Consider the following 25,175-nt stretch of genomic DNA (forward strand, 5'->3'; position numbering starts at 1 on the left):
AACGTAAAGTAATGTGAAGACCGTATGTTGTGTCGTATCATAAGTTCTTTAAAAACAAGGCTATTGTTTAAGTAGCAACAAAACCTGAAGGATATTATAAAGCAAAGCCCTCATCATTTACATTGGCTCAGACGTGCGTTTTCCACAATAGCGAAAATTCTCATTTTCGCTTAGAGGCATCGAGGCCATTTCTGCGCTCTTGGATCATTTGTTTTGATTGACAGGTGTCAATACTCTCCGTCTCTCTCTCTACCTTTCATTAATCACTTGTTCAAGTCAGGATCACGGTGGAAGCTGGGTCCGCGTTCCTGAATCGCTCCTTTTCATTGACGGCTGCCGAAGCTGTGACTCGGCTCTCGAATCATTTGATCTCTTGAATCGGAGGCCACGTCTGCGCTGTCGCAAGCTGCGGTCAGTTACCTGCACGGCCGCGGGAGGGAGACGCCGGCGTTCGGGTCCTCGCTCGATTCGTCGGACTCGTGCCGACGAAGGACAAACCGCCTCGCGAGCGTTTTCGCGACGGGGTCAGGACCCTGGGTAACTCACAGCCGAGGTCATAAGGGGACCAGGGACTTCTGGGATGTCAAAAGGGAAAGGATCCCTCCGAAGGGGCTCGGAGAGGGAGGATCGGCGAGCTCATTCCTCCGACGTGTTATGACTGCACGAGTCAACAGACGCTCCCTCCTGACTGGACACAATTGTGTTGTTCCTCTTCCTTTACATCTCTACGGGAGGGCTGCACCGATGAGCTCCCACACGCAATTACCGTCATTTACACATGTGCACCGGAATACACCAGCAGTTGATTTCCTTCTTCGCTGGTCACTTCCTCCATACAACCGTTTAATTATACACACGCGATTCCCGGAATCCGGTCGAGTCCGAAGGGGACAGGAGAGCATTAAGCGGCTCGCAGCGGCCAAGCATTCAGCGTTCGGTGGGAGAGCGGGGACCGGGTGACTCAGCTTCCTCTGGAGTTATTCGCTCGGGCAAAATTCCAGCTGCTGTTTTTCTCTGCTGTGGATGCATGCATTTCTATCCTCTGTTTCCTTTTCCTTTCAAGGAAGCAGAGTAAATCCAGCCAGAATCATTCGCGTACATTAGTATAGCAGGGAAGTGTATATTGGTGTCACACGGCGGTCAGGATGTTCATGTCCCGGCTTCGCGTTTTTGCTTTCCGCTCCACTGCAAAGGGGTTCTTTAAAACTCTGTTTCCTGCATTCAGATGCGTAAATACAAGCAAGTCCGTTATTCTGAAAAACAAACCTTTGGAGAAAGATGTCAGCTGTATAAATATTGTGATAAGAATAATTGGTTAATGAATTTGCAGAACTATTTGCAAGTGCTGGAGCAGGAACAGCTGGAATGGATGGATGTGCTTTGGCCTTCGAGAAAACCTGGAGCAAAGCTTCCTAGAGATTCCTCCCACTCTGAACCGCTTCCGCCGGCCTCCCGAACCTCAGCACCTCCCACAGCCTCCCGTGGGCCCAAAGGGAATGCAGGGCACCGGGGACGAGGGATATGTTTATACCCGATCTGTCACAGTCCTTAATAAGCCAGGCCATTCAGAGTTTGTGCATTTGTGTATTGAAACGGTTGTGCTTACATGCGGGAAAGTGTAAATTTCATAAGCCGAAAAGAGGTTCACTTAACTGCTTTCACGAAGCAATGTCTTTGGTATTTATGAGACGAACAGGAAACATAACATCTGAAAATATTTCCTCTCTAAAGGTAGTTTTTTGCCACTAGGAGTTTACTTTATTTCCATCCTCTTTCTTAGTTTGCTAATTGCTATTTATTTTCCGAATTAAAAATTTCAGGAAAATCCCTCCACCCATTATCATAGATCTCTTGTCCTGGTCAGGGTCGTGGAGGTCCGGACCCTATTCAGGAATCACCGAGCGCAAGGATGAGGAGGGTACAGTATGTGACCTGGGGTGTCAAAGTTTTGCACACGATTATAGCAGCTCCTGCCGTGGCACCCAGGGACGGAGACGGAGACGGAGAGCAATTACTGCAATCGCTCTGCATGTGCGTGAGCTCTGGTGCGAAGTGCCTCGGATGCCCCGACACCCTTCGATCAGCGGTTCGATCGGTGCTGTACGGCTTCGAAGAAAAACTGGGGCAGCATTTCAACAGCAAGGAGGGTGCCAGGGAAGAGCGGAAAGGAGAAAATTCCTGCAGCTTAGCTCACCTCCCAGAACACACACACACACACACACACACACACACACAAGCCCTCCTTCACCAGTCACCCAGCGCATAGCCTGTCTCCTGTTTGGATAAGTAAGTGGGAGCACGTCAGCGGAGCGCTGATGGATCCCACCTGCCTCGGCCTCACGGTGACCCCAGGCAGCTCCCGGCGTCTCGGTGCGGAGGCATTCCAGTATCCTACCTCGGAGAGCGCGTTACCACTGCGGACGCCTCGCACACGTGTAGTAGAAACACAATCGGCTCCGCTCCCTGCACCTTGGCTCCATCCAGCATACAACATCCCAGGATTCCTTATTATGTCATTTCTTTACCTTAAACCGTCACCTGATTCCCAGTATAATCAATGGAAAAATAATTAGAACGTGGGACAGTTTCAGCTCCCGGGTGGTGAAGGAATGTTTCCCCTCCATCGCATAACTTTGACAATTGCAATAAGATCACTGCATCCAGCTTCTCCTGTGTCGTCTGCAAGGTGCGCCTTTTGAGCGAATGCCAAGCGCATCAGTGATGCACTGCGACATTCGGTGTACGAATGTTTCGATGACCTTGACGGAGTAAGAGAGGGGAAGGAGCACTCGCTGCAGGAATTCTTGGAGTCAAATGAAATGCCGTGGAGAATGATGAGACTCCGTGCAACAGAGACATCTTGTGGATAAAAAGCCAGGTTATCGCTTCATCCTGCAGCTGTCTCATGCGCGTGTGTCATGTGTCGTGAACCTGAGCAGAAGAAAAATAGCGGTTAATGCCGATGCCTCACTCTCCTGGGCTGTGCGTTCTGACTCGGGTTCGAATCCGGCTCAGTCTGTGAGGAGCTTTACACGTTGTCCCTGTGTTTGTGCCGATTTCCTCTGTGCTCTGGTTTCCTCCCACAGTCCAAATGCATGTTTCAGGTGGATGGGAGACTCTAAATTTCCCTTAGGGTGTGTGTGAGTGTGTTACATTGCTCTGTTATGTCAACTAGTAGATGCTTATAAGCAGTTTAGTGTAGTGTGTCTTGTTTTGTCAAGCACCTTGGACAAAGGAAAGAGGGAAATTCCAATAAACGATTATAATAAAAAGCAACTCTTGAGGGGCCAAAGACGAATATAGTGAACACATGGCTGAAAGTTCTCAGGATGCTCTTTGGTTATTTACTGTTCTTCTTGCATTGTGTATACTGTAATTTTCTTTTGTTGAATTGAATGATTCAATTCCTGGTTGATCGTGTGTAGCTGCAGCACAATATTTCAACCCATACTGTCATTATCCTCATAAGCACTTAGTAAAGACATATCAAGCTGCCTTGAAGAGATCTTTCACCTCTATAAAACAACATAATAATCATACTCATGCTGTACATTTTTCAATCATAAGTGATTAGTCTTGATGGGAAATGAGAAGGAAAAGGGTGTATATTTACTTGGGCTCATCCGGCGGTTTCACACTAGTTTTCATTAAAAAGTCCGCAACAGATGAATACAAAAACACAGGAAAGTTGTTCTCATGCACAGCAGAGCAGAGCAGTGAGAAATGTGACAGTAGGGACGATAACAAAAGCCACCAGCCGGTGGCGCTGTAGGCCGCCAAGAGTAAGAAAAGCCACGTGTTCCACAGAAGCGCACAGTCTAAAAAGTTCAGTCTGTACTCTTCTTAAAATCAATATATTATTTGTGAAGAGCCAAGACTGGGTGTAAAGACTAAACCAAAACAGTTAGTGAAAGTTTTGATATTGTTGCATATGGGCTCTGGCTTGGGGTGAAGAAAGACGCACAGGAAGCATTCACCTCGAACGTTTTATTTCAACGTCGGCACACATGCAAATAAACCTCTCAGTTCAATGAACCAATATCCTCCAGCTTTCTTTCCCAACCTCTCTAACACCTCCCGGTTCCATCATCTCCCACCTCCAAACACGGTCCACCCATCATTTTGCCCGTAAGTCCCCCTAGCGGTTGCACACCTATTATACTAATTTTTCCCATAATGCAACTAATTACAACGTATTTGATTCCCGCTTGAACTGCCGGTGAGGCGGTCGTTACAATATGACTACGGCGCCACATTTTGGCTCATGAACATTTCTTTGTAAAATGTATTAAACATGCGTGAACCGTGAACTTGTAGCTTATGTAAAACCTTCATATAGACACATTATTATTACACTACACCGTTATACTGAATAAGGAGAATGAACATTTATTGTAATAATAATAATAATAAACATTACACTGACCAGAGCCATTTTCAATATCTCCATTGACTCCAAATGATCTATAGTGTTACAGATCTATACAGCTGGGTGACTGAAGGAATTCTGGAGAACTCAGGGGAGACCAGACCAACACCCTCCTGGGGATTTGAACCCATTCCCTGGTTAAAGAAATGGTTTCCAGACCTGTGGCCCCATTTGAATTTATATTTTTTCTCTAAACATCTGAACTTGTAATGAAGGACCTCAGCAGGCAGTTCCTGCAGCACAAAGAAGATGGTTGGAGCACAACGGAATAAAGAAGTTAAAGGACGTTATGACAGATGTTTTACACACGATCAGAACCTCATACACACCGACACTTTTTTACTGCGTCACATTTGGCTTGAGACAAATTCCATAAATCCATATGAAATATGATCCACCCAACGCAAATCCCCACTGCGACCCCCTGCTCTTGAGGTGAACAGGGTACGTTGTACAAGGTCCACAGCTGTTTTGATATTAAAGACACAAACGCTCACTGCCTTGAGAGATTTCCTACTACAGCCATAGCTTGTTCTGCTTGCCATCAATTTCAATGTAACTGAAGAAAATTTCAGTGTAATTACTGTACAATTTTAATGTAACTGCAATATGAAAGGAGAGGTGTTACACCGTTAAAGGACGTTTAATGACACTGCGGGCCATACACTTTGCCCCCTCATTACTCATAGATTTTCATGATTTCGCTCTAGCTTTTTACCGCAGCCTAGTGTGTCCCTTGAAAATCTATTGCTGCTATTTTTTGTTCACCCCCAAACCCGACTAGCTGTCGGACCAGAACTATTCATGACACCGCAGGCTACTTCCAGCCCCTCTCATGAGCTCTACTTTCACATACCTGCTCTACACGTACAGCTCTGCTTGTGCAAGCATGTGAACCCTATGGGGATGGTCATTATTCTTGCATAAAGCATTAAAATAAAGGTATAACTTCAAACTCTTCAATCTTAAACTCCTAAAATGAACAAATAATTGCGATGTACACACCTGATTCTAATTATCTGCTTGGTTTATTATTCGATTTCTGCACCTGCGCTACTTGTGCGTTTCTACCGCACATTCGATTCCCTCCAAGGCAACATACGGAATCGTTCGTCACACACCCACTCCGTGACATGAGGAAGGCTGCTGGTTCCGTGAAACAGCCGTTTGGTGGTAAAACTAAGGGACGCAAGGGGTTCACATACTTTGATGCAGCCCCGTGTAGTCGAAGAACCTTAAAATAAAATGCTTTGTTCTTTCTTGTTGCACATTCAGCTCTCCGCCTGCTCCGAATTGTTCGGATTCCGCAGATCTATGGCGCACCTAACAGGTGCGATCACGTGGCTCTCGTTCTCAAACACACTTCACACATTCCCGCAGGGCATGTCAAAGGCACACCGCAACTTACACAAATTTTAAAGCCCATTCCCTACGCTTTTTTCCTGCACGTGCTGGGGACCACTTTTCAGCGAAGCAGATGCGTCTGCTTTCCCCAGAGACGATGGACTAAAATTGGCTTGGAATACTTTGGAGTCAGCTGTATTCGCCCACGGTCCTGACCTGGTTTCTGGGGAATTTGGATCCCAACAGCTCAACACAGTGCGATGCACTGTTATTGTACAATTCCGGCGAGCGCAGGGATGAGCACGGCACAATGGACATATCTCGCATAACTTCCAGCGCTGGCATTGTTCACTGCAAAACCACAGATTAAGGTGCTAGAAGAAATAAAAACAGACGGTTAAAAAGGTTCGGTAAGAAGCCTATTCAATGACAGGCTTTGCAAAGGCACCATGCCCCAGCTCCATTGTGTCGTACGGGCTCCGCTCTTTCGTTCGTGACACGTGGGAGCCGAGCGAATGTAGAGAAGCTACGAAAAACAAATCTCCACATGCCAGTGATCCTCTGAACCTAAGACTACACACCACGTACACCCGCTGCTGACCCTAGCGCTCAAATACAAGGCGCATGTAAACGACAAAAGCAGCGCACATGTCGCACAAAAAGGCGTACCTTTACCCCCCACAGTACTCGGCCCCGAGCAAAGGTACTTACCCGAAATTGCTTCGTTACAAAATTGCCCAACTGTGCAAAGTAGCTCAGTGTGCACAAGAAACCTAATACCTTGGAGATGGAGAAAGTATGAGTTAAATAAATAATTAACAATAATGACGACATGAGACTGCACTCCCACAATTACTGCTCTTCTCAGTAAACCTTGCGGTCTATCAAAAGAATTGAGACCGATGAGGAACAAACCATTATTCTCTTCTGCGGACTGCCTGCCTACGTGAAGCGTGACTGCTCGGAGCATCGCTTGCCTTACTTGTAGGGCGGCGTTAAAATTATCGAGGGCAATTTTGGACATTCAGATCAAGCCGCTGCTGGTCACAAGAGCTCCTCTGTATGCAGCACCAAATCGCCTAATGCTCTGCAAACAGCTCTTTCAGAGAAGGCAAATCAAGGAGAGACATGAAAATATTAAAATCACACAGAATTCCTGGAAATCCTTAGAAAGTTTGCTGTTCTGCTGAGAAAAAAGGGCTTAAAATCATGACAGCTGCGGAAGAGTGCACCACAATCCTCGGCAGCGGTAGTGCCGGACAGACAAAGGCTTCGCGCACAGAAAACGAGCTCTCGAAGGACCGTGCCGTGAAGTCTAATAAACTAGTGGAAAGAGAAAAATCAAATGTGAGAACAGACGCCGCATGTTCATCAGGGCCACAAAACACAAACAGTGAGTATTTTTAAACAGCTGATGTCCAGCGGCGGAGGAAGCACACAGCACGAGATAAGCGGAGGAAATTTATATCTGGGAATCACTTACCATGGGAAACCCGTTATGCCCAGGAACAGGTTTCCCACGAGCCGAGGGGAGCCTGGGAACTGGATGTTTTTTTTTTGTTTTCTTTTGTTTCTTCCATTGCGATTCAGCGTCCAAACACCTGGGTTTACTGCAGCGGCAACCTCCACCTCCACCCCCCCCAGTCACTGGTGGTGTGAGATTTACATTGTTCTCCCGCTTCCTGTCTGTTGTTTTCCCCCGCTCTCTACGTTTCGAATATGTATACGTCTTTTTTGCTCCAGGACTCACAGTGGAGGCTGCGCTGAGTTCCCATGACCCCTTGCACTTCCTTCACCTTCACAGCTCACGAAGGGTACATCCTTCAAAAGAAGCAGGATGCCAATTCCCCGGAGAGGTGACGTATTTCGAAACAAACAGCTTACAGGACAACGTGTGACATTTCAGACGAGCACTTTACAGTCACTCATTGTGATGATATTAGTTTCTATTGAATGGGTATAAATATGGAAATGACAGCGGTGGGAAAGTGGGAAGGGAAACGTAAGAGATGTCAGCGAGGGCCCGACAGCCACCGTTCACATGCTCACAACAGTAACAGTGCGGCGATCTGGCGGGTGTCCTGTTGTGGAAATTTCAAAAGCTGTGAAAACTTTTAATGCCTTATAGGCCTGCAGTTTTTCTGGACCTGATTCTGACCTGGGGGGCCTTTTGCTTTCACACACACACACGCACACGCACACACACACTGTCTCGGGGCGCTTGTCCCGAGCACGGTCGCGGTGGGCCGGGGCCTAGCCTGGACGCCGGGAGAGGGCCGCCAGCCCGCTGCAGGGCGCCCCAAGCAGGACTCGAGCCTCAGACCCACCACGTGGTAGGCCCTGGCCAAACCTGCTGCGCCACCGCACCCCCCGACCCCGTTGCTTTCATTGCCTCTCAAAACACATAAAAATATATTGTAGGGATGACTATAAAAGACTTCACACATCTCTCCGTTATATTATGTTTAGTCTATCTGTTGATTGAGAGCAAATGTGCTGCTGCAGGTATAAAACATGCCTGTTTGCTCAATTGTCGGCTCAGGGTTTACACTGATTATTATTGTACCGAACAGAGCCTGAAGAGATGTCGGCAGTAACACTGAGTAGAGGAGCATGTGGAGGGGAATAGACATTTGTGATGGAAAGGACACCCATCAGCAGTGCCACAGTCTAGAGATTCAAAATAGTTCACTTTCCAGTGCAGGGAAATGCTTTCTTAATCCGCTTATGTAAATTCCCAAGCCAGAAATAAGTGTGCAGCCCAATTAATGGAACGCATCTTCCGCCTGAAACATACAAGGCAGGACATGTTATGTAATGAAACTATGACCACATAAAAACAACACAATGGTCAAGGAGGCTTTTTTTTTTCTTAAAATAAGAGTGATAAAATTCAAGTTTTCCACGTGGATATTTGTGGGATCTGGTATGACGTTAAAAATATTATAACATGGATTAAGAATAGATGCAAAAAACAATTTTAGCAGGCAGTTTTTGTTGAGAACAGCAACTACACTTTCACCTTAATGTGGCTTAAGGAACAACAAAAAAACAAATTTAAAAAAAAAATGCAATTCCAACACGCAAGTCGGGCAAGTGTGCTGAAACACAAACCCAGTAGAATATGTCCCCAATACATTGATTGTTTTAGCAAGACTTCAACATCACAGTTAGAACAGACACACGCAGAGCTTATGCCAGGCAGGGGTTGCGGCAAGCCGGAGCCTAACCTAGCAACACAGGGTGTAAGGCTGGGGAGGACACACCGAGGATAGGACGCCAGTCTGTCACAAGGCTGCACCCCAAGCAGGGCTCGAACCCCAGACCCACCAGAGAGCAGGACCCGGTCCAATCCGCTGCACCACCTCACCCCTCGACCAGAACAGACCCTAAATCTCTAAATAATCTGGCCACACTAAATAATTTCATTACATTCAAAACCATTATTAATAGCCATATTATATTATGCGCTGTGCTTATACTGTAGCCCAAAAGAGTTGAAACGATACAAAAAAGGTTTCGTAGGGGAATCGTCGATGTGCGATTCATCCTCCGGGACTGCGGGGGCGCTGTGGCGCTCTTCTCCTTCAGAGCCAAAGTGTCGCCGAAGAAAAGCGCGCCGCGGTTATTTAAAGGGCGCTCAGCGGCCACGGGCGGTACTGCAGCGTCTCCGTGAAGGAATAAAGTGCGGACGGGCGACGCTTCCTCGCACTGGACTGATGCCCAAGTGCTGTCCGGAGTTCACAGCGCGATCTCTCGGACACTATTTCGTCTTTCATTTTATTCCCCTCCAGTGATCATGCTGAACGGCGAAGAAAGGTAGGAATATTATTAAATGTGACATTATTACCGCATATTGAATTGTTACGCTGCATGATTAAATACAAATAATTTTTATAACCGGATCGATCATGCTTTTAATTTTGTGATCCTCACCATGAAATGCAGAGTCTGGCAGGTTTTTTTTTTTTTTTTTTTTTTTTTAATTATTTAAAGATGTAAGGCTCTTAAAAAATCATGATTTTCTGCACTTTCCTGAAACTTCTAATATTATATTTTTCAAGTGTTGCGTGCAAACCCTTAGACTAGTTAACGGCGATAATAACTCTGGTTCCTAATATGATACAACTGCTTTGTGTTCAATCTTAGTCTCTCATTTCTACATGTGTCACCGAATGCTCCTTTTCCACTTTTGCCTGCTGGTGTCTTCTGTTTCTCCATCAAAATTTTACTTAACCGGTTTATAATTGTTCCATCCGCTATTTATTGCGCAATATAATAATAGCAACATAACCTTTGAAGTGAGTGTTCAGTTGTTATTATTATTATTATTATTACTGGCAGCCTAAAGTTTCTTTAACTGACGCCTGTTTGTCCAAGACAAAATACAGTGTTCTGAAAAAGGTTTAGAACAGTGTTGACTGGGTTGTACTGTATTTGTTTTTACACTAACTGTGCCGCTTTTGAGTGAACGTTTGGTATATGTAGGTAACACAGACGTGACTCTGTCTGCGCTCCTGCTCCAATGTGCTTTTCCATCCCTGATGTGCTTCACCACAGAAAACAGAAAGGAGAGCATCCCATGTTCTCCTGCTCCTTCGGTGGATTTCACAGTCGGCGTGTGCCTCCAAAAATCACAGATGGCTGCTTCAATCCCCTCTTTTTTCCATTTCTCTTTTCCCCAAGAATTGCTATAAAATTGGGTTAACTATCAGCATGTAGACGGACTGGTCAAAAGAGGAGTGGAGAAGAGATCATGTCCCCAGTGACGATGGACTGAAATGTCCACTGTGGCTGTGAACAGCTTTCTATGTAAATGAGATCTGCGAATGACCGTTTCATTTCTCGCGGTGGAACAAACTCGGGTGGTGGTGTCTCCTCGATCGACATCACGCGTGCTCGGAGCGGTACCACCTTGTTGTTGTGTAAGCGAAGGCCATCAGAGCTCTGAGATGCAGAGGCACCGGGGGCCACTCAGCTGAGTGCGTCACGGAGGACCGTGGCTCTTAGTTCGCCCCGGACACACAGCCATTACATAATCACTCTGGCACAGTCACTGTAGTCTGGGCAAGGGCACCAGCATGAGTCACTTGGTGATTGTTTTATTTTTATATATAAATATATAGAATTTTTTCCCTCATTATTTACAGAGTAATAAATTGACTATTATTTGTCAAGCATGGAAAGATAACAATCATACACTTTCCCCTAAGTTAATAAAGTAGATATAATATATATATTATACTGTATTGTACTATACACACATTGACTGAGACCATTTGTCCCGAGTGGGGTCACGGCAAGCCGGAGCCCAACCTGGCAACACAGGGCGCAGGGCTGGAGGGGGAGGGGACACCAGTCCGTCGCAAGGCACCCCAAGCAGGACTCGAACCCCAGACCCACCAGAGAGCAGGCACAGGCCAAACGTGCTGCGCCATCGCAGCCCCAATGCTATATACAATGGAGTATCCATTATATATTGCCAATGCCATTAGCTGCTTGTCCAGTGGAGGGTCACTGTGGTCCACAGCCTAGCTCAGAAACATGGGGCATGAGACAGGGTACATCCTGGACTGGAACCCAGTTCATCAAAAGGCAATCGCGCACATTCATACACTGAGGGTGATTTACATTTCCATTTCACCTTAAACACATCTTTGGACTGTGGGAGGAAACCAGAGCCCCTGGAGGAAACCCATGCGAATACAGAGAACATGCGGACTCCACACAAACCGAGCTGAATTCGGACCCTCATCTGCACCCACTGTCCAGGAGATGGGAGGCACCAGCTCTAGCCACGCTATTGTGCCACCCATGTTTAAAACAAACAAATAACAGATAAAAAAAAGACTAAATCTGTTTTATGATCAGAAAGCACAAGTTACAGGATTGCTTTGGGCTCCTGCTCACACATCATGTGCACAGTCCTCCATTTATTACTGGCATATTGTGTAAGGATAGAAAATTCTTTTTTATGTCTTGAATTTTCACAGTTAGAACACTGAGCTCATGCAGTGCTTCATTATTCAGTTTCACACCAAAAGGTCCTGGACAATAATTCAAGAGGCAGTGTGCGTTGATTAAGACAATCGGTATCCTTGTTTTGAATTGGTAAATGGCGCGTGAACGTTGTCAGGATGGAAATCTGCCTGTTACACAGATGTGTTGCGGATTATGGAATAACAGCGGCCTTTTCTCAGTGTGCAAAGACTGAAATGCTTGTGCGTGACATATTTTCATCTGAAGGGCAGATTTTGCCGTCGATTGCTGTGTCTGCTGCACTCAGCAAAAAGGCCTTTTCACAGCATCTGTGTGGCTTGCAGCACAAATACGCGTGATCACAAAATGAACAGCTCTCCTTTAAATGGAAAGTGCAAAAAAATCCATTTTTGCCACTGAATAACTGCAACTGACTGTGACATTAGTGCAGTCTGTGTGTGTAAGGAACGGGGGCGCAGTGGCGCAGTGGGTTGGACCTGGTCCTGCTCTTCAGTGGGTCTGGGGTTCGAGTCCCGCTTGGGGTGCCTTGTGACGGACTGGCGTCCCGTCCTGGGTGTGTCCCTTCCCCCTCCGGCCTTACGCCCTGTGTTACCGGGTAGGCTCCGTGACCCCGTATGGGACAAGCGGTTCTGAAAATGTGTGTGTGTGTGTGTGTGTGTGTAAGTGCAATAAAACGATGTGCCTGCTGCTCAAGTCAGCTGATTGCAGCGTGGCCTACTCTTCTGCTTCTTGACTCAGTTCCCTCTTTACATCTAGGAGCCTTCATCGAACCCTCAGTTCAGATGGGGGGTCGGCTGTGGGTCTTGTAAACACACGAGACGTAGCGTGTGGGGATTCGAGTACCCGAATAACGGTCCAGGGGAAAGTATCGCTTTTCGATACAAGATGCCATCTCGCAATAGTCTTGTATAACACAGAAGCTGTAGAAGAGGAAAACAAGAGTAGCACTGAGCCGCAATTGTTCTGTTTTAGCGATATCATCTATAATGGATCATAGCGACTGATATATAATCTACTCTGATCTGTGTCGTAATTTTAGCACAGCTTTCATTTTCATAGCAAAATTCGTTAACAAAAGAAAGGCTCACACAAGCAAACCACTTCTAAAAGGAGAGCCTGGAGTTCAGAACATTATTATGATCCTGTTTCCCAAAATGATTATAATATAAATGGTCATTTTAATAGTGTGTATTCAGTAATCACCGCATTCGTTTGGTCAAAACTGTAGCACAAGGTTCAGTTACCAGATTAAGAACTGGTTATAAAAGAAAAGCTCATCTAAAACTACTTCCAAAAGAAGAATTTGTGTAAACATTAAGAACGTTATTCTGCTCTCGCTATCAAAGTGACTATTCTAAAAGAATTGCAAGTGAGATTCCACTGCTCAAAATATTTTCAAAACACACTAATCTCAGAATATTATTATAGGATCTTGAACACTGAAAGGTGTACTGATATTTGGATTAGTCCAGGTGACCCAGCTCACAACTGTCTTATTGTCGAGGTTCAAGGAATGCCAATAAGAGAAGGTCATGTGAAGAGAGCAACACGTGCGATGAATGAATGAATGAATGAATGAATGAATCCGCATCTTTGAGGAACATTCAACTCCGTAGCAGCAGCATATATATTCACATGACACGGGTAAACGTATACTTAACAGTGACAAATGAGCTTGCTGGTCAACTGCAAGATGAGCCATACTGTAATTTACGGCTCATTAAACGCATCTAAAGTTGAGTCAACACTGTTCCGCTTCAAGTATCAAGAATGGGTCAGGGCTCTATGAAGAGAGCTGTGCTATAGTGATTCTGCAAATGTATTCCCTGCAAAATTATTATTTGATTTAGTAGAACTTAAGTATTGTAGGAATAACACTTGCCATTCTACATACTGCAGAATAGCGTTAGAGATGGAGAGTTGGGTGGCTCCCTAGGACTATTGCTCTATTTTGTATTAGCACAGGGTTCTGTATGAAGGGGTTGAAGGTGGCAATATTGGCCTTAGGACCAAAGCAAATCGAAATTCTGAGCACTGCTACAGTCCACTGCTACTTAGCAGTCACACTTGGACTTGCCTCTTGTCTGAGCCAAAGTTACGGGGAGCCTCGTGGGCTATCTTCACTGATCACGATCTTTGAACTGTAACTCAAAACCCACATAAGCTTGTTTCCAGGAGTCAAGCTATTTAGAGCCATGTTTACAGAAAAGGCACAAACATGTGCTTGTTTATGATACATAACTCCTGCAGAGCCAAGACAACATTTAGCTTCTCCTTATGTCCCACTGGCCCCTGCGGCATTCAGGGGCGGTTTCTAGCATTAGTAGTGCTCAAAACCCAGCAGCTCAGGACTGCTCCTCTTCATTTGTGTTGCTGGTTTTTTGGAATGGAAATGGAATCCACTACCTAAACATGTTAATGAGAAGCTGGCAATGGCTTTGGCCAAAAAAGGGAAACAAATTTTTTGTCAAAATTGATTTCAATAGCTTAGAACTGGTTCTTGCTCGGTGATCTTTCGTTATCCAAAGTGCGTCCGAAACTTCCGTTACGGCAGAACGCAACTGGTGTCATTCTGCCCAAAAGTGTAAAGGCAGGCCAGGGCTGTGAAGTGAACAGTGCTGCATTCATTGTCTCCTGGCAGGGACCGAGGGGTATTGTGGACAGATGAACAGGAGTTGATCTAGGAGAGGTGGCAGCAACCGAAAAACCAAAAAAAAATCACGTTAACACAAGTCGATTGCTAACGTTGTCCATTGCTTATCTCATGTGTTCAGATTAGTTCAGTCCAATTTATTTTTGTATTGCTCCGTCCCCAACTTGCTCTTAACATATGATCTGTCAACAGATGCCTCAACACGTTCCAAAATATTTCAGTGTTTCACAACCCATTCCATATGTCCGTGATATGTGCAGCAATATGCAACAGCCCAAGACTGACTGTATTTCTCTATAAAATATGATTATTCGGATCTTCAGTTTCCCCTGAGTTCTTGAAGACCCTGCACTGACCTCAGTATTACATCACATGTCAGTGTGAAAAGAGGTGGTGAAAGTTGACAGCATGTCCCTCTGGGAGAAAGTGTGACATTAGCGCAGCGAGGACAAGTTATTTGTGGATGCGTGATAGCAGGGAGCAGAGACCCAATAGTGAAAGGCAGCTTATTTGCAGCTACATTGGCTCAACAATTTTTACGTTTTTGATAGTTACAATGTACAGCAAATTAAACTGAACCGAGTTTGTATAATGTACACAAGTACTTGGATGTATAGGTTACGCATCTATTCTTTATAGAGTAGGAATGAACCTAGATGCTGGGGAAAGTTGTCAGCTAGGACAGTTTTGTGCTTTGAAATCCCACCACACTGATCCTTTTACCTCTGAAATGTAATCCGAAGTTTTCCTTTTGATCACCCTTTTGAATGAAAGTTGAGCAGCACTGAATAAGTTCTTTCACTGTGTCCCCAAATAGCTCTCTGCCCATGGGCTCCATGGCTAACTGCTCCGGCCGCAAGATCCCATGGCCTCGGTGGTGCTCCTGATGCCCCTCACCCACTGCTGAAGATCCCCGGTGGGCGAGGGTCAGGCAGGGATCACCTCCTCAGTGTGCTCCTTTACAAGGTAGGTTCATGTATCTCTGTAGGGTTATACTCTACCTCCACTTCTCTTATTCGCTCAATGCACTTCCACAAGATGAATTGCTAACCTATACATAGTATTATACTGCTCAGCTGCACCCATCGAACTCCGCTTTTTAGTGCAAACATTTCGGCAGGAGTTCCTTAATAAGTAGTGGATCTCATATCCCAGATGACTTGAAGGACTTGTACTTTGATATTTGGATATGCTATTCCATCTAGAAATCAATCAATCGAATGACATTTACCAGTCATTGTATTTCATTTTCTCTCTTACCTTCTCCAGGATGAGAGGCTGACGGTAACACAGGCCACCCCAGCAAATGGGACAACCTGCTTCCTGTACTTCAGGCACCAGTTGACCGAGTGTCGGACATCCTGCTGGGAAAGCGTGCTGGTGGCCGACAGCCTCTTTCTGCAGATCCCAGAGGGGCACCTTCCAGAGGGGAGCAAAGAGGGGTGTGTGTGTCATCCTCCATACCCTCTCACAACCTTTAGCGCTTAACACACACAGCATTAAATGTATATTAAAGTACAGCTTCAATAGGTATTCTTAGCATGTTCATTATGAGACTATATTGTGCATTGATGAGGCATTCATTGTGTGTTACAGACTGCAGGAATAAGAAGCCAAAGTCAGTAGATTATAGATTACTAGAAAGAAAAAAAACTGTGCCAGTCAAAAGTTTGAATACATACTGGCAATTTGTATGTAGAACACTTATGAGATGCATTGCTTTTAGTCCTCCATCCAGTTTGTCCCATACCGGTATTGCTCAGGTGTGCTCAAACTTCTGACCAGTACTGTACTTAAGTTCTTCCAAACAGTGTGACTCTGAAAGCATTGCTTACCTGAGTAGGTGTGCTCCATGGAACTGTTCTGTGTCGCAGTACCTTTGTCTTGAGTATAATGTGCTGAATCAGGAGACTCCATTGTCATACTCACTGCACTCTACCCTCCTTCTATCTTACAGTCTCATCCTTCTCCTTCAGTTTGCTGAAGAGAATCTCAAAGTCCGCTATGTCTTTGCATGGTTTTCAAAAAACAGAGAGGATCGATGTAAGCCACCACCTTGTTGCTGACTTATTCAAACCCCTGAAACTGCCAATGAATGGACATTGAAACAGAATTTAAAACTAAGATTGCTGAAAATATGTGTGATGATAAGCTTCTGGTGAAGGCTTCATTCATAATTTCCCCAAACTGCACAAGTTTAACTTTACTTGCCTGGCACTTAAGGTCATTGGTTTTGCCCATTTTGGGCGTAAAAATGTAAGAAATATACTAACATAAGCACTGACTGAAGAGCATTGACTATAGAAGGTTAAAATGATGCTTGGCTCTGAAAAGGCTGCGATTGTAACACGTTGCTGCATTTGGATGTGTTCTTCCACAGGGGGCAGTGCTAGGGTGGTAATGTCCCATGTCTGTCTGTGTCATTCAGTGTCCATCACAAAGACTTTCCACTACATGGGGTTCGAGATGGTGAAGCCAGGTCATCCACTGGTGCCCAATCAGACCAACTGGCTATTCATGCTTTACTCGCTGGATCCCAGCAGCTCAGAGGAAGCCTGAAGACATCATGGCCTTCGGGTTTCTCCCGTTGTCCCTCGCCCAACCTGGCAGCCTCGGCATGCAACTCGATCAAGGCAATCCCTCTGTGTGGGGCTGCTTGCGGGAGACCTGTTAGTCATTCAGTGATTCAGGCATCCTGAGGTGTGCATTGAGATCAAGCTGGGCTGAGAGATCATCCCATTAGCTGGTTTCCATTCTTTGCCTGTGCCAGTAAGCAGTCCCTTGCCAAGGAAGATTTCACAACTGGGTCATTTGGTGCTATAAATACTCATATCCCCCGAAAACCTTGCACCAAATATCACTGTATACAGGTTTATGCATTACTGAAATAAGAAACTGTCTTTAAAGAAGACCAAAAAGTAAATGTATGGAGAGTGATATTTAGAAGCTATTGACCTACTATACCAGTCAAAAGTTTGAGTGCATTTACCGAAAGCTTTCACAAGTCATTCATTCTTTACCAGTAACCATTTACAGAGTTTGGGGTCCTGACAGTCCTCAGCCTATCCAGGAAACATGAGGTGTGAGGCAAGGTACACCCTGGATAAGACACCAGTCTATCGCAGGACATTCACTCAAACATTCACACATTGTGGCCAATGTGGAGTCACCGATTCACCTGAAATGTCTTCGGACTGTGGGAGATAATAGAGCACCTGGGACAAACATGGGGAAAACATTCAAACCTACTTGCTTAACAGGTCTGATCACAAAATGTGATCTTGTGACTCTTGTCCAATTCTTCACATGCAAACTTTGGACTGGTAATGTAGATTCTCTAGTGATTATAGTTAAACTGTATTTCTGTTTTATATGATACCTGGCAACTTTTTGGTGATATAGAGCAATAACTTGTATATCCTTAGTGACTTGCAGTACATCTGTTTTTGTCCAGTTTTCTGGGTGTTAAAATCTTTCAGCTCAGGTCAGCTATTTTCTACCATCTACTGCCAAAGGAAAACAGGTAAAAGTCTTTATCCCTTTTGTCTGTTGTCACTGTTTTACTGTAGGTATTCATATTCTTACTGCTGACTTTGTGTTGCTGTTTGCCTGAGTGTTCCTAAGAGCAAGTTAATCAATTAGGTTGCATGAGGAGATGGTTATGATGAAGCAACACAGAAAGTGTCATTGTGATAAAAGAGCAAGCCCATTCACTCAGGAGCTGAGACTCGGTGACTGCTCAGGATCGTTGAGGTCGCAGTCACTTTAGACATGAATTGAAAAACACTGAAATGAAATTAAGAATATTCTATACAACTATAATGCTATATTCCACACAACTACATGTAGTGGCCACTGATTTTCCACTAAAGGCCTTAGTAAAGCCACCACCTGTCCTGGTCATGTGACTTATTTAAAACATGTACAGGGCTCTTACATGCCTGTGAAAGTGTGTAAAGTTAACATGCTTTTCAGTCTTACTGTAAAATGTCAATCTTCATTCTTAATGAAAATATATGTAAAAGAAATGGCAGAAAGATTTGACACAAGGAATGTATATCAGGAAAGTTATATAACAGGTACATGATATCCAGTAGTATGTAGCTGTTCTTCCCGTTTTTACCAGCTTAACCAGAGTCTCAGTGACCCTTGAATAATGACAGCCTCCATGAAGGTTGGCTTACAAGGCAAATTAAGGACACACACTACACTGTTTGCCTGGGTGCTCACACTTTGAACTGAACACTACCTGGCGGAATCAAAGAAGCTATAGTGATACATAATTAAATGCATATGCAATAAGTGACATCAGCACTTGATATTGCATTCTTCAGTACATCTTAAACAGGATATAGCTAGCATATATGGAGCACTGCTATTCAATCTGTAATTAGTTTTTTTTTTTTTTTTACTTTAAGAAATGCTTAAAGCTATACTAAAGTGGTGCATGTACATATTTACTTTTAAGTTTTTGCAAATTAAAATAAATTTGAGCTCATCTCTTATTCCATTGCCATAGATTAATCAATATTTTTATTGTACATTTTGATATATGCTGTGCGTAATATGTAACAGCAATCTTTTGTTGCTAGTATATTCATATTAAAGACCTCATCTGTCTTACTGATATATATGTATACATACTTATGTTTAATAAAAATATAAACCCAAAGTTCAACATATTTTAAGCATATTTAAGTACATCATAATTGCTTTATGTATTTTACTGTAGCAGCAGTTCTGAAGTGCTTTTGGAATTAGCAGCAATGTTTCATGGAACAGGATTTATTTACATCAACATCATGACTTGAGTTAAATTTAGATTTGGCAAAGGAGTTCTTTTCAGACTACAGAGCCCTGACTGACACAATGTCCTGCTTATCAGTCATCTCTTGGTAGAGTATCATATTGCATCCAGTCAATGACAAATCAGAAATCAAACCCTGCTTGTTCCACTGCCAGCTCACGGTGGCACATAGCCTATTCCAGAAGCACAGGTTGCAAAGCTAGGCAGGGTACACCAGTCCAACACATGGCAGTCACATGCTAAGAGCAATTTAGAATCGCCAGTTCACCTGAAACTCACCTTTGGACTGTGGGAGAAAACTGGAGGAGAACATGCAAAGTTCCTGAACCTACACCCAAACAGAGCGACCCTCTGTGCCACCGTGCCGGCCTACAAACGAGAGTCAAACAGATCCATATTCAATCATTTATTCCTACAGGTAACATATTACCACCTTCAAATATTTCTGCTCCACTTCTAACTCAAACCTTTGATTTGCTGTGATTTGGGGTTCACGGAATAATTCCATTAAAGGCTTGAGACTGAAGAAATACAACAATGAAAAAAAAATCAAAATCACCAGGCAAGTTTGTGTGTGGAAGTTTTATTTAAGAAAAAGACAAAGGACATAAAGGTAAACTGGGGGATTCTGTACGGAAATGAGACGGCCGGCTACTCATTTCTCCTTCTCCTTTTGCTCCTTCTCTTTCTTGTCCTTCTCGGCCTTGGCCTCCTCTGCCTCATGCTTTTTGATGAGCTCCTCTACCTCTTTTTGTTTCAGGACCTTGATCTTGGTCTTCCCGTTCTCTCGGGTCAGAGTGGCAATTTCCACTGCAATGGACAAGGCAGAAGTCACACCATGTACAATTTTTTTCCTGTATCTGTCCCTGAGGTTTTTTCTCCAGTGTGTTAATGAGATCACTGTCACAGCCTACTTTCAACACCAGGACTGACTTTGACACTGACCTTTCTCAGCAGAGAGCTTGCTGACATCCATGGTTTTATTCAGCACTTTGATGGCTAATGCAAGTGCAGATGACAAAGTCATTTCTCCCTCTTTAAAGTCCTGCTTCAGCATGGAAACTGCAGCCTGTGGAGAGGACATACGGTCACATAGTGACAATGTAGTTAGGCAGAACTAAAAGCAATCAATCATTAAATATACAAAGGCCCAGTGCATACAGAAGCCTTTTTCTGATTCCATGCAATCCATTTCAGTTTTAGAAAGAGCTGCCAAAACTGTGCAATCTTGCTGTCATAAACGTGCAGTATTTCCACAAGTACAACAGCGCCCTCTAGTACCAAACCCTTGTCACGTTTTCAGTACAAGTTGTGTGACACATTCTGCACACTTTATCTCAAAAATGACTTTTTCTGAATTTTAGCACTTACTGCACTGTTGTTTCCTATGCAGGTGGCCTTCCATCCACCATAGTTTCCACTGGGATCGCTTTGGTACAGCTGAAAGCCGTAGTGTTTGTCCCATCCCATGTAGAGTAGAGACACTCCGAATGGTCTCTTCCCTTTACATTAACACACAATCATCACATAAATTTCCTTGCATTCACAACACATACTGTAAAAGATTTCAGACTGCATGTACAAAACCTGTCATGTGCTGCATCACTAATTATGTTTTCTCACAAAGTCTAACAGTGACAGAAAAAAAACCTGAAAATTTTACAGTGATTGTGTCTATGAAAAAACAATACGTTAACTCCAAGATCCAACCAAACTTTCTTTATGCACAGGGCACTCATTCATTTGAGGGACCCTTTTCATGGTACCGTACCTCCAAACTGCGTGTAGGCTTGCTTAATGTCACACAAAGCCGTTACCAGCTGTTCACAAGGGATTGGTTCCTGGTACTGCAGCAAATACCTGAGTACAGTAACATAATTTTCACTCGCAAATATTAAACAGAGCAGAAAAACCATCTAAAATAGAAAGACTGTGTCTGAGGGACAAACTGAACATCTGTAAAATGTGAAGTGTTACTGATTACATTTCCCCAGCCTTCAAGAATTATATAGAAAAAGTCTGAAGCCTGAGTCTTGCCATTGACCTCTGCTGCTGCACAGTCCCTGCTTACCTCTGTGCTATTAGCCTTAGTTCGTTAGTCAGCACATTTGCATCTGACGTAATCCCAGCAACACTGCACGCCATGTCTCTGCAACAGAAAGCAACATGACATTATGGCCCTTACACTCGACCAGCTATTTGTCCCTAAATAGTAAACCAATATTGCACCCAGAAAAAAAACATTCAGAGATAACAAGGAACAGGCAGTAACTTCTAATTGCTGGGGGGAAAGTAAATTTTCATTAGTCTTGTCTATTAATAGACTTACTCGTTCAGTTTGTAGATTTTTTCTGAAAAGAAAACTTCATCAAGAAGTTTGTGGATGTTTCGCCTCTCAGCTGCCAGTAACACACCATCGTTGGCCAGAATGCCGAGGCACGTTCCAGCGTGTCCTATGGCTTCCATGGCATACTCCACCTGGTACAAGCGACCTTTCAATGAATATAAAAAGAAAGTTATGCTGACAGCAGAGTCATTCAATATTTAACAGGATTTAAATTATGGTATTTATCTCAGGATAAATAGTTTTTTAAAAAAAAAGATACTGGAAAAGAACTTCCTTAAAGGTATGCATCTACTCAAGAAGAAATTGGAGCTCAACATAGGGACACTTCTGTTTGGTTAATACAGGGTTAAAATTCAGATACTAATCTTCGGAATGAATTAATTATCAAAACAATTTTTAATTCTGATTTTAAAATAAATAAATAAAACTCTTGCCTTCAGGAGAGAAGATAGTTGTCCGTGAATCATATCTTCGAGACTGGAATAGAAGGTGTAATACACAGGATTGTTTTTCATTTCACAATGATGGTCTAGATTCAACTATTATGACATGGGTCATCCTTAAAATATTTGTATTAACACATATTATATGCTTAGCTATTTAAAACTTGGTACAATGCAAAAGGGATCTAAAAAAGCAAACTGATTAATAAAAACAAGATGTGAAACTGCATTTAGAGGCCTTAAGAAACTTAAATTTCAAATGTAATTTCTAAATACCTACTTACCATGATTAAGGGTTCCCTTAAAAGAAAGAACCTGCAAAAAATAAACAACAGTCAGTCTGTAATATTTACATGTGGCAGCAGGTGGCACAGTGGTTAGAGCTGTCACCTGCCAATTGGAAGGACCTGGATTCAAATTCCTGCTTTAACTAAAGTACCCTTAAAAAGGTACTTACCTTTTTACCCTGAATTCTTCCAATAAAAATCATCTACTAGCGGTACAAACAAGGCAGTAATTTTAAGATCCATATACACCTCACAATCTAAGTCACTTGGGAGAGAAGTATCATCTACATTAATAAACAATAATAATATTATTCAAAGACAATTTGAAATGTAGTTATCTGGCAGCTTAAAACAAAATTTGATACTATTATTTATCCAGTCAGATGATAGCTGCAAAACTTAAAAGTTTCCTTCATAAGACAGATGTTTGTATGTTTTACAGCAGCTGTGTGTGTGATCACAGCACAGTCAGTGTCCCATTCAATTCAGAAATAAAGGTGAAGAAAAGAGTGCAGGAGAGACTTCACACACACTGACACTCACAGTCACTGCGGAGCAAATTATGAGACGCATGATGATGTAATGGAGCTACAAACCCTGAAGGAAGTGGGTTCGAGTCGCACACCCCACTCTTGTTGTGGTACCACTAACAAAGTTTCTAGCCGATTCAATAAAAAAGATCCTGCTTCATAAACGGGTAATATTGTCCATGATCATGTTGAATATAAGCATCATCAGCTAAGCAAACTTAAGTGAGTAAACAGTGTAAGAGTGACGAATGAATATTCCCCAACCAGCATCAAACAAAATGAAGAAGTGAACGCAAACACCGCACATACCTAGCATAATACTTGAGTTGGACTAAGTAAACCAGTCGTGTCATGCGACGGATAACTGAGCTTATTGTGAAGACAACAAGGTTGTGGTAGAACTGAAAGTGAAATCAACACTCAGCTAGCTAAGCCGGCTAACACACACATTACGTAATTTACGGTTGCCACTCTAGCTTTTGTTTTTTGCTGAACCACATTTTTAGACAATCTACACTGATAACGTGTAGACCTCCTGGAGTCCCACTATGGAAATTATCCTGGGCCTGGCAAAACGCATAAGCTACAACATGATTTCCAACCGCTCCGGCTTGTTGGTGGAGGATGAAGCAGCAACTTTTTTCGCGCATCGCATCGACGTCGTCGGCCGGGCCAGAAAAGCCGGAAAAAGTCACCCGTTACACCTCAATGCAGAGACGTTCACAGTGAGCACAGCGAGGTACCGAACACATTACTTTTAAAATACGTCCAGTGCTGTTCAAGAGTGAGAGATGCGGATATAAATGTGTGTTATTACCTTGTAACTGATGTCCTGTCAGTGTTAATAGAGAGAGTCGAGCGGATACTGAGAACAGAGGAAAACTGCAGGAAAGGAGCCGCGCGAAAGGAAGTGAAAGAAATGAAGACGCGCGGGGATGTTTAGCGCCCCTATCGAGCAGGAGGACACACTACACACCGGGGTTTCGGACACTGGGGGGCGGGGGGTGACCGGGGGCGGGAGGTGACCTGGGGGGTGGGTGACGGGGGTCACAGTCCTTTTCTGGGCAAGGGCCCCAATCATTATTGTAATCTGCTTTAAAGAATCATAGTAAGTCACATGCAGACTCTTAAAGCTCTCTCTCTATATACACACACACACACATTTTCAGAACCGCTTGTCCCATACGGGGTCACGGGAAACCGGAGCCTGACCCGGTAACACAGGGCGTAAGGCCAGAAGGGGAGGGGGACACACCCAGGACGGGACGCCAGTCCGTCTCAAGGCACCCCAAGCGGGACTCGAACCCCAGACCCACCAGAGAGCAGGACTGTGGTTCAACCCACTGCACCACCGCACCCCCTCCTCTCTCTATATAATATATATATATTCATATATAGGAAAAGATTTATTCAGAGTTTTTTATATAAGATTTTTTTAAATAACATATTTTGTATGTTTATTTTTATTTTATAAAATATAATATATAATATGAAATAAATAAATAAATATATATAAAATGATACACATATATTTTTTCTATTTAATATTTACATTAGGGGGTGCGGTGCAGCAGTGGGTTGGACTGGGTCCTGCTCTTCAGTGGGTCTTGGGTTCAAGTCCCGCTTGGGGTGCCTTGCGATGGACTGGTGTCCCGTCCTGGGTGTGTCCCCTCCCCCTCCGGCCTTACGCCCTGAGTTGCCAGGTAGGCTCTGGCTCCCCACGACCCTGTATGGATCAAGCAGTTCAAAAAATGTGTGTGTGTGTGTGTGTGTGTGTGTGTGTGTGTGTGTGTGTGTTTACACTATGGGGGGTGCAGTGGCGCAGACCGGGTCCTGCTCTCCGGTGGGTCTGGGGTTTGAATCCCGCTTAGGGTGCCTTGCGACGGACTGGTGTTCCGTCCTGGGTGCGTCCCCTCCCCCTCCAGCCTTACGCCCTGAGTTGCCAGGTTAGGCTCTGGTTCCCCATGACCCTGTATGGGACAAGCGGTTCAGAAAATGTGTGTGTGTGTGTGTGTGTGTGTGTGTGTATTTACATTATATTTATTTTTAATAAATAAAGAGGGGGCATAGTGGCACAGCAGATTTGGCCTGTGCCTGCTCTCTGGTGGGTCTGGGGTTTGAGTTCTGCTTGGGGCGCCTTGTGGCAGACTGGTGTCCCGTCCTGGGTGTGTCCCTCCCCCCCAGCCTTGCGCCCTGTGTTGTCGAGTTAGGCTCCAGCTTGCTGCGACCCTGCTCCGGACAAGCGGTTGTAGACATTGTATGTGTGTATAATAAATTAATAAATATTTTTGTTAGATTTTTATATAGAGAGATTTATTCATTTTACTTAGATGCT

The 25,175-nt window shown here is 44.0% G+C and overlaps 2 protein-coding genes across 2 annotated transcripts; one reads left to right on the forward strand and one right to left on the reverse strand.

Moving 5' to 3' along the window:
• Positions 1-7,541: 7,541 nt before the first annotated feature.
• Positions 7,542-18,939, forward strand: LOC108934534 (ornithine decarboxylase antizyme 2-like). Its single transcript, XM_018752436.2, is given in 6 exon segments — positions 7,542-7,629; positions 15,244-15,310; positions 15,312-15,392; positions 15,696-15,868; positions 16,384-16,469; positions 16,855-18,939. Coding segments are annotated over 6 exon segments (621 nt in total). The 5' UTR covers positions 7,542-7,546; the 3' UTR covers positions 16,986-18,939.
• Positions 18,940-19,776: 837 nt separating this feature from the next.
• psma4 (proteasome 20S subunit alpha 4) lies at positions 19,777-23,739 on the reverse strand. Its single transcript, XM_018752522.2, has 9 exons — positions 23,658-23,739; positions 22,308-22,338; positions 22,015-22,057; positions 21,563-21,725; positions 21,305-21,382; positions 21,005-21,093; positions 20,605-20,735; positions 20,179-20,302; positions 19,777-20,043 (listed from the first exon to the last, which is right to left on the reverse strand). The coding sequence occupies exons 2-9, from the start codon at positions 22,308-22,310 to the stop codon at positions 19,889-19,891; spliced, it is 786 nt and encodes a 261-aa protein (XP_018608038.1). The 5' UTR covers positions 22,311-22,338; positions 23,658-23,739; the 3' UTR covers positions 19,777-19,888.
• Positions 23,740-25,175: the final 1,436 nt, after the last annotated feature.

The sequence above is a fragment of the Scleropages formosus genome, chromosome 11, assembly GCF_900964775.1.
Source record: "Scleropages formosus chromosome 11, fSclFor1.1, whole genome shotgun sequence".
Lineage (NCBI taxonomy): Eukaryota > Metazoa > Chordata > Actinopteri > Osteoglossiformes > Osteoglossidae > Scleropages > Scleropages formosus.

Coding starts and splice junctions, on each gene's coding strand:
- psma4 (XM_018752522.2), bottom strand. Junction 21,726..22,014: donor AACTATCTTCTCTCCTGAAG/GCAAGAGTTTTA, acceptor ATTCATTGAAAG/GTCGCTTGTACCAGGTGGAG. Junction 21,383..21,562: donor AAAATCTACAAACTGAACGA/GTAAGTCTATTA, acceptor TTTCTGTTGCAG/AGACATGGCGTGCAGTGTTG.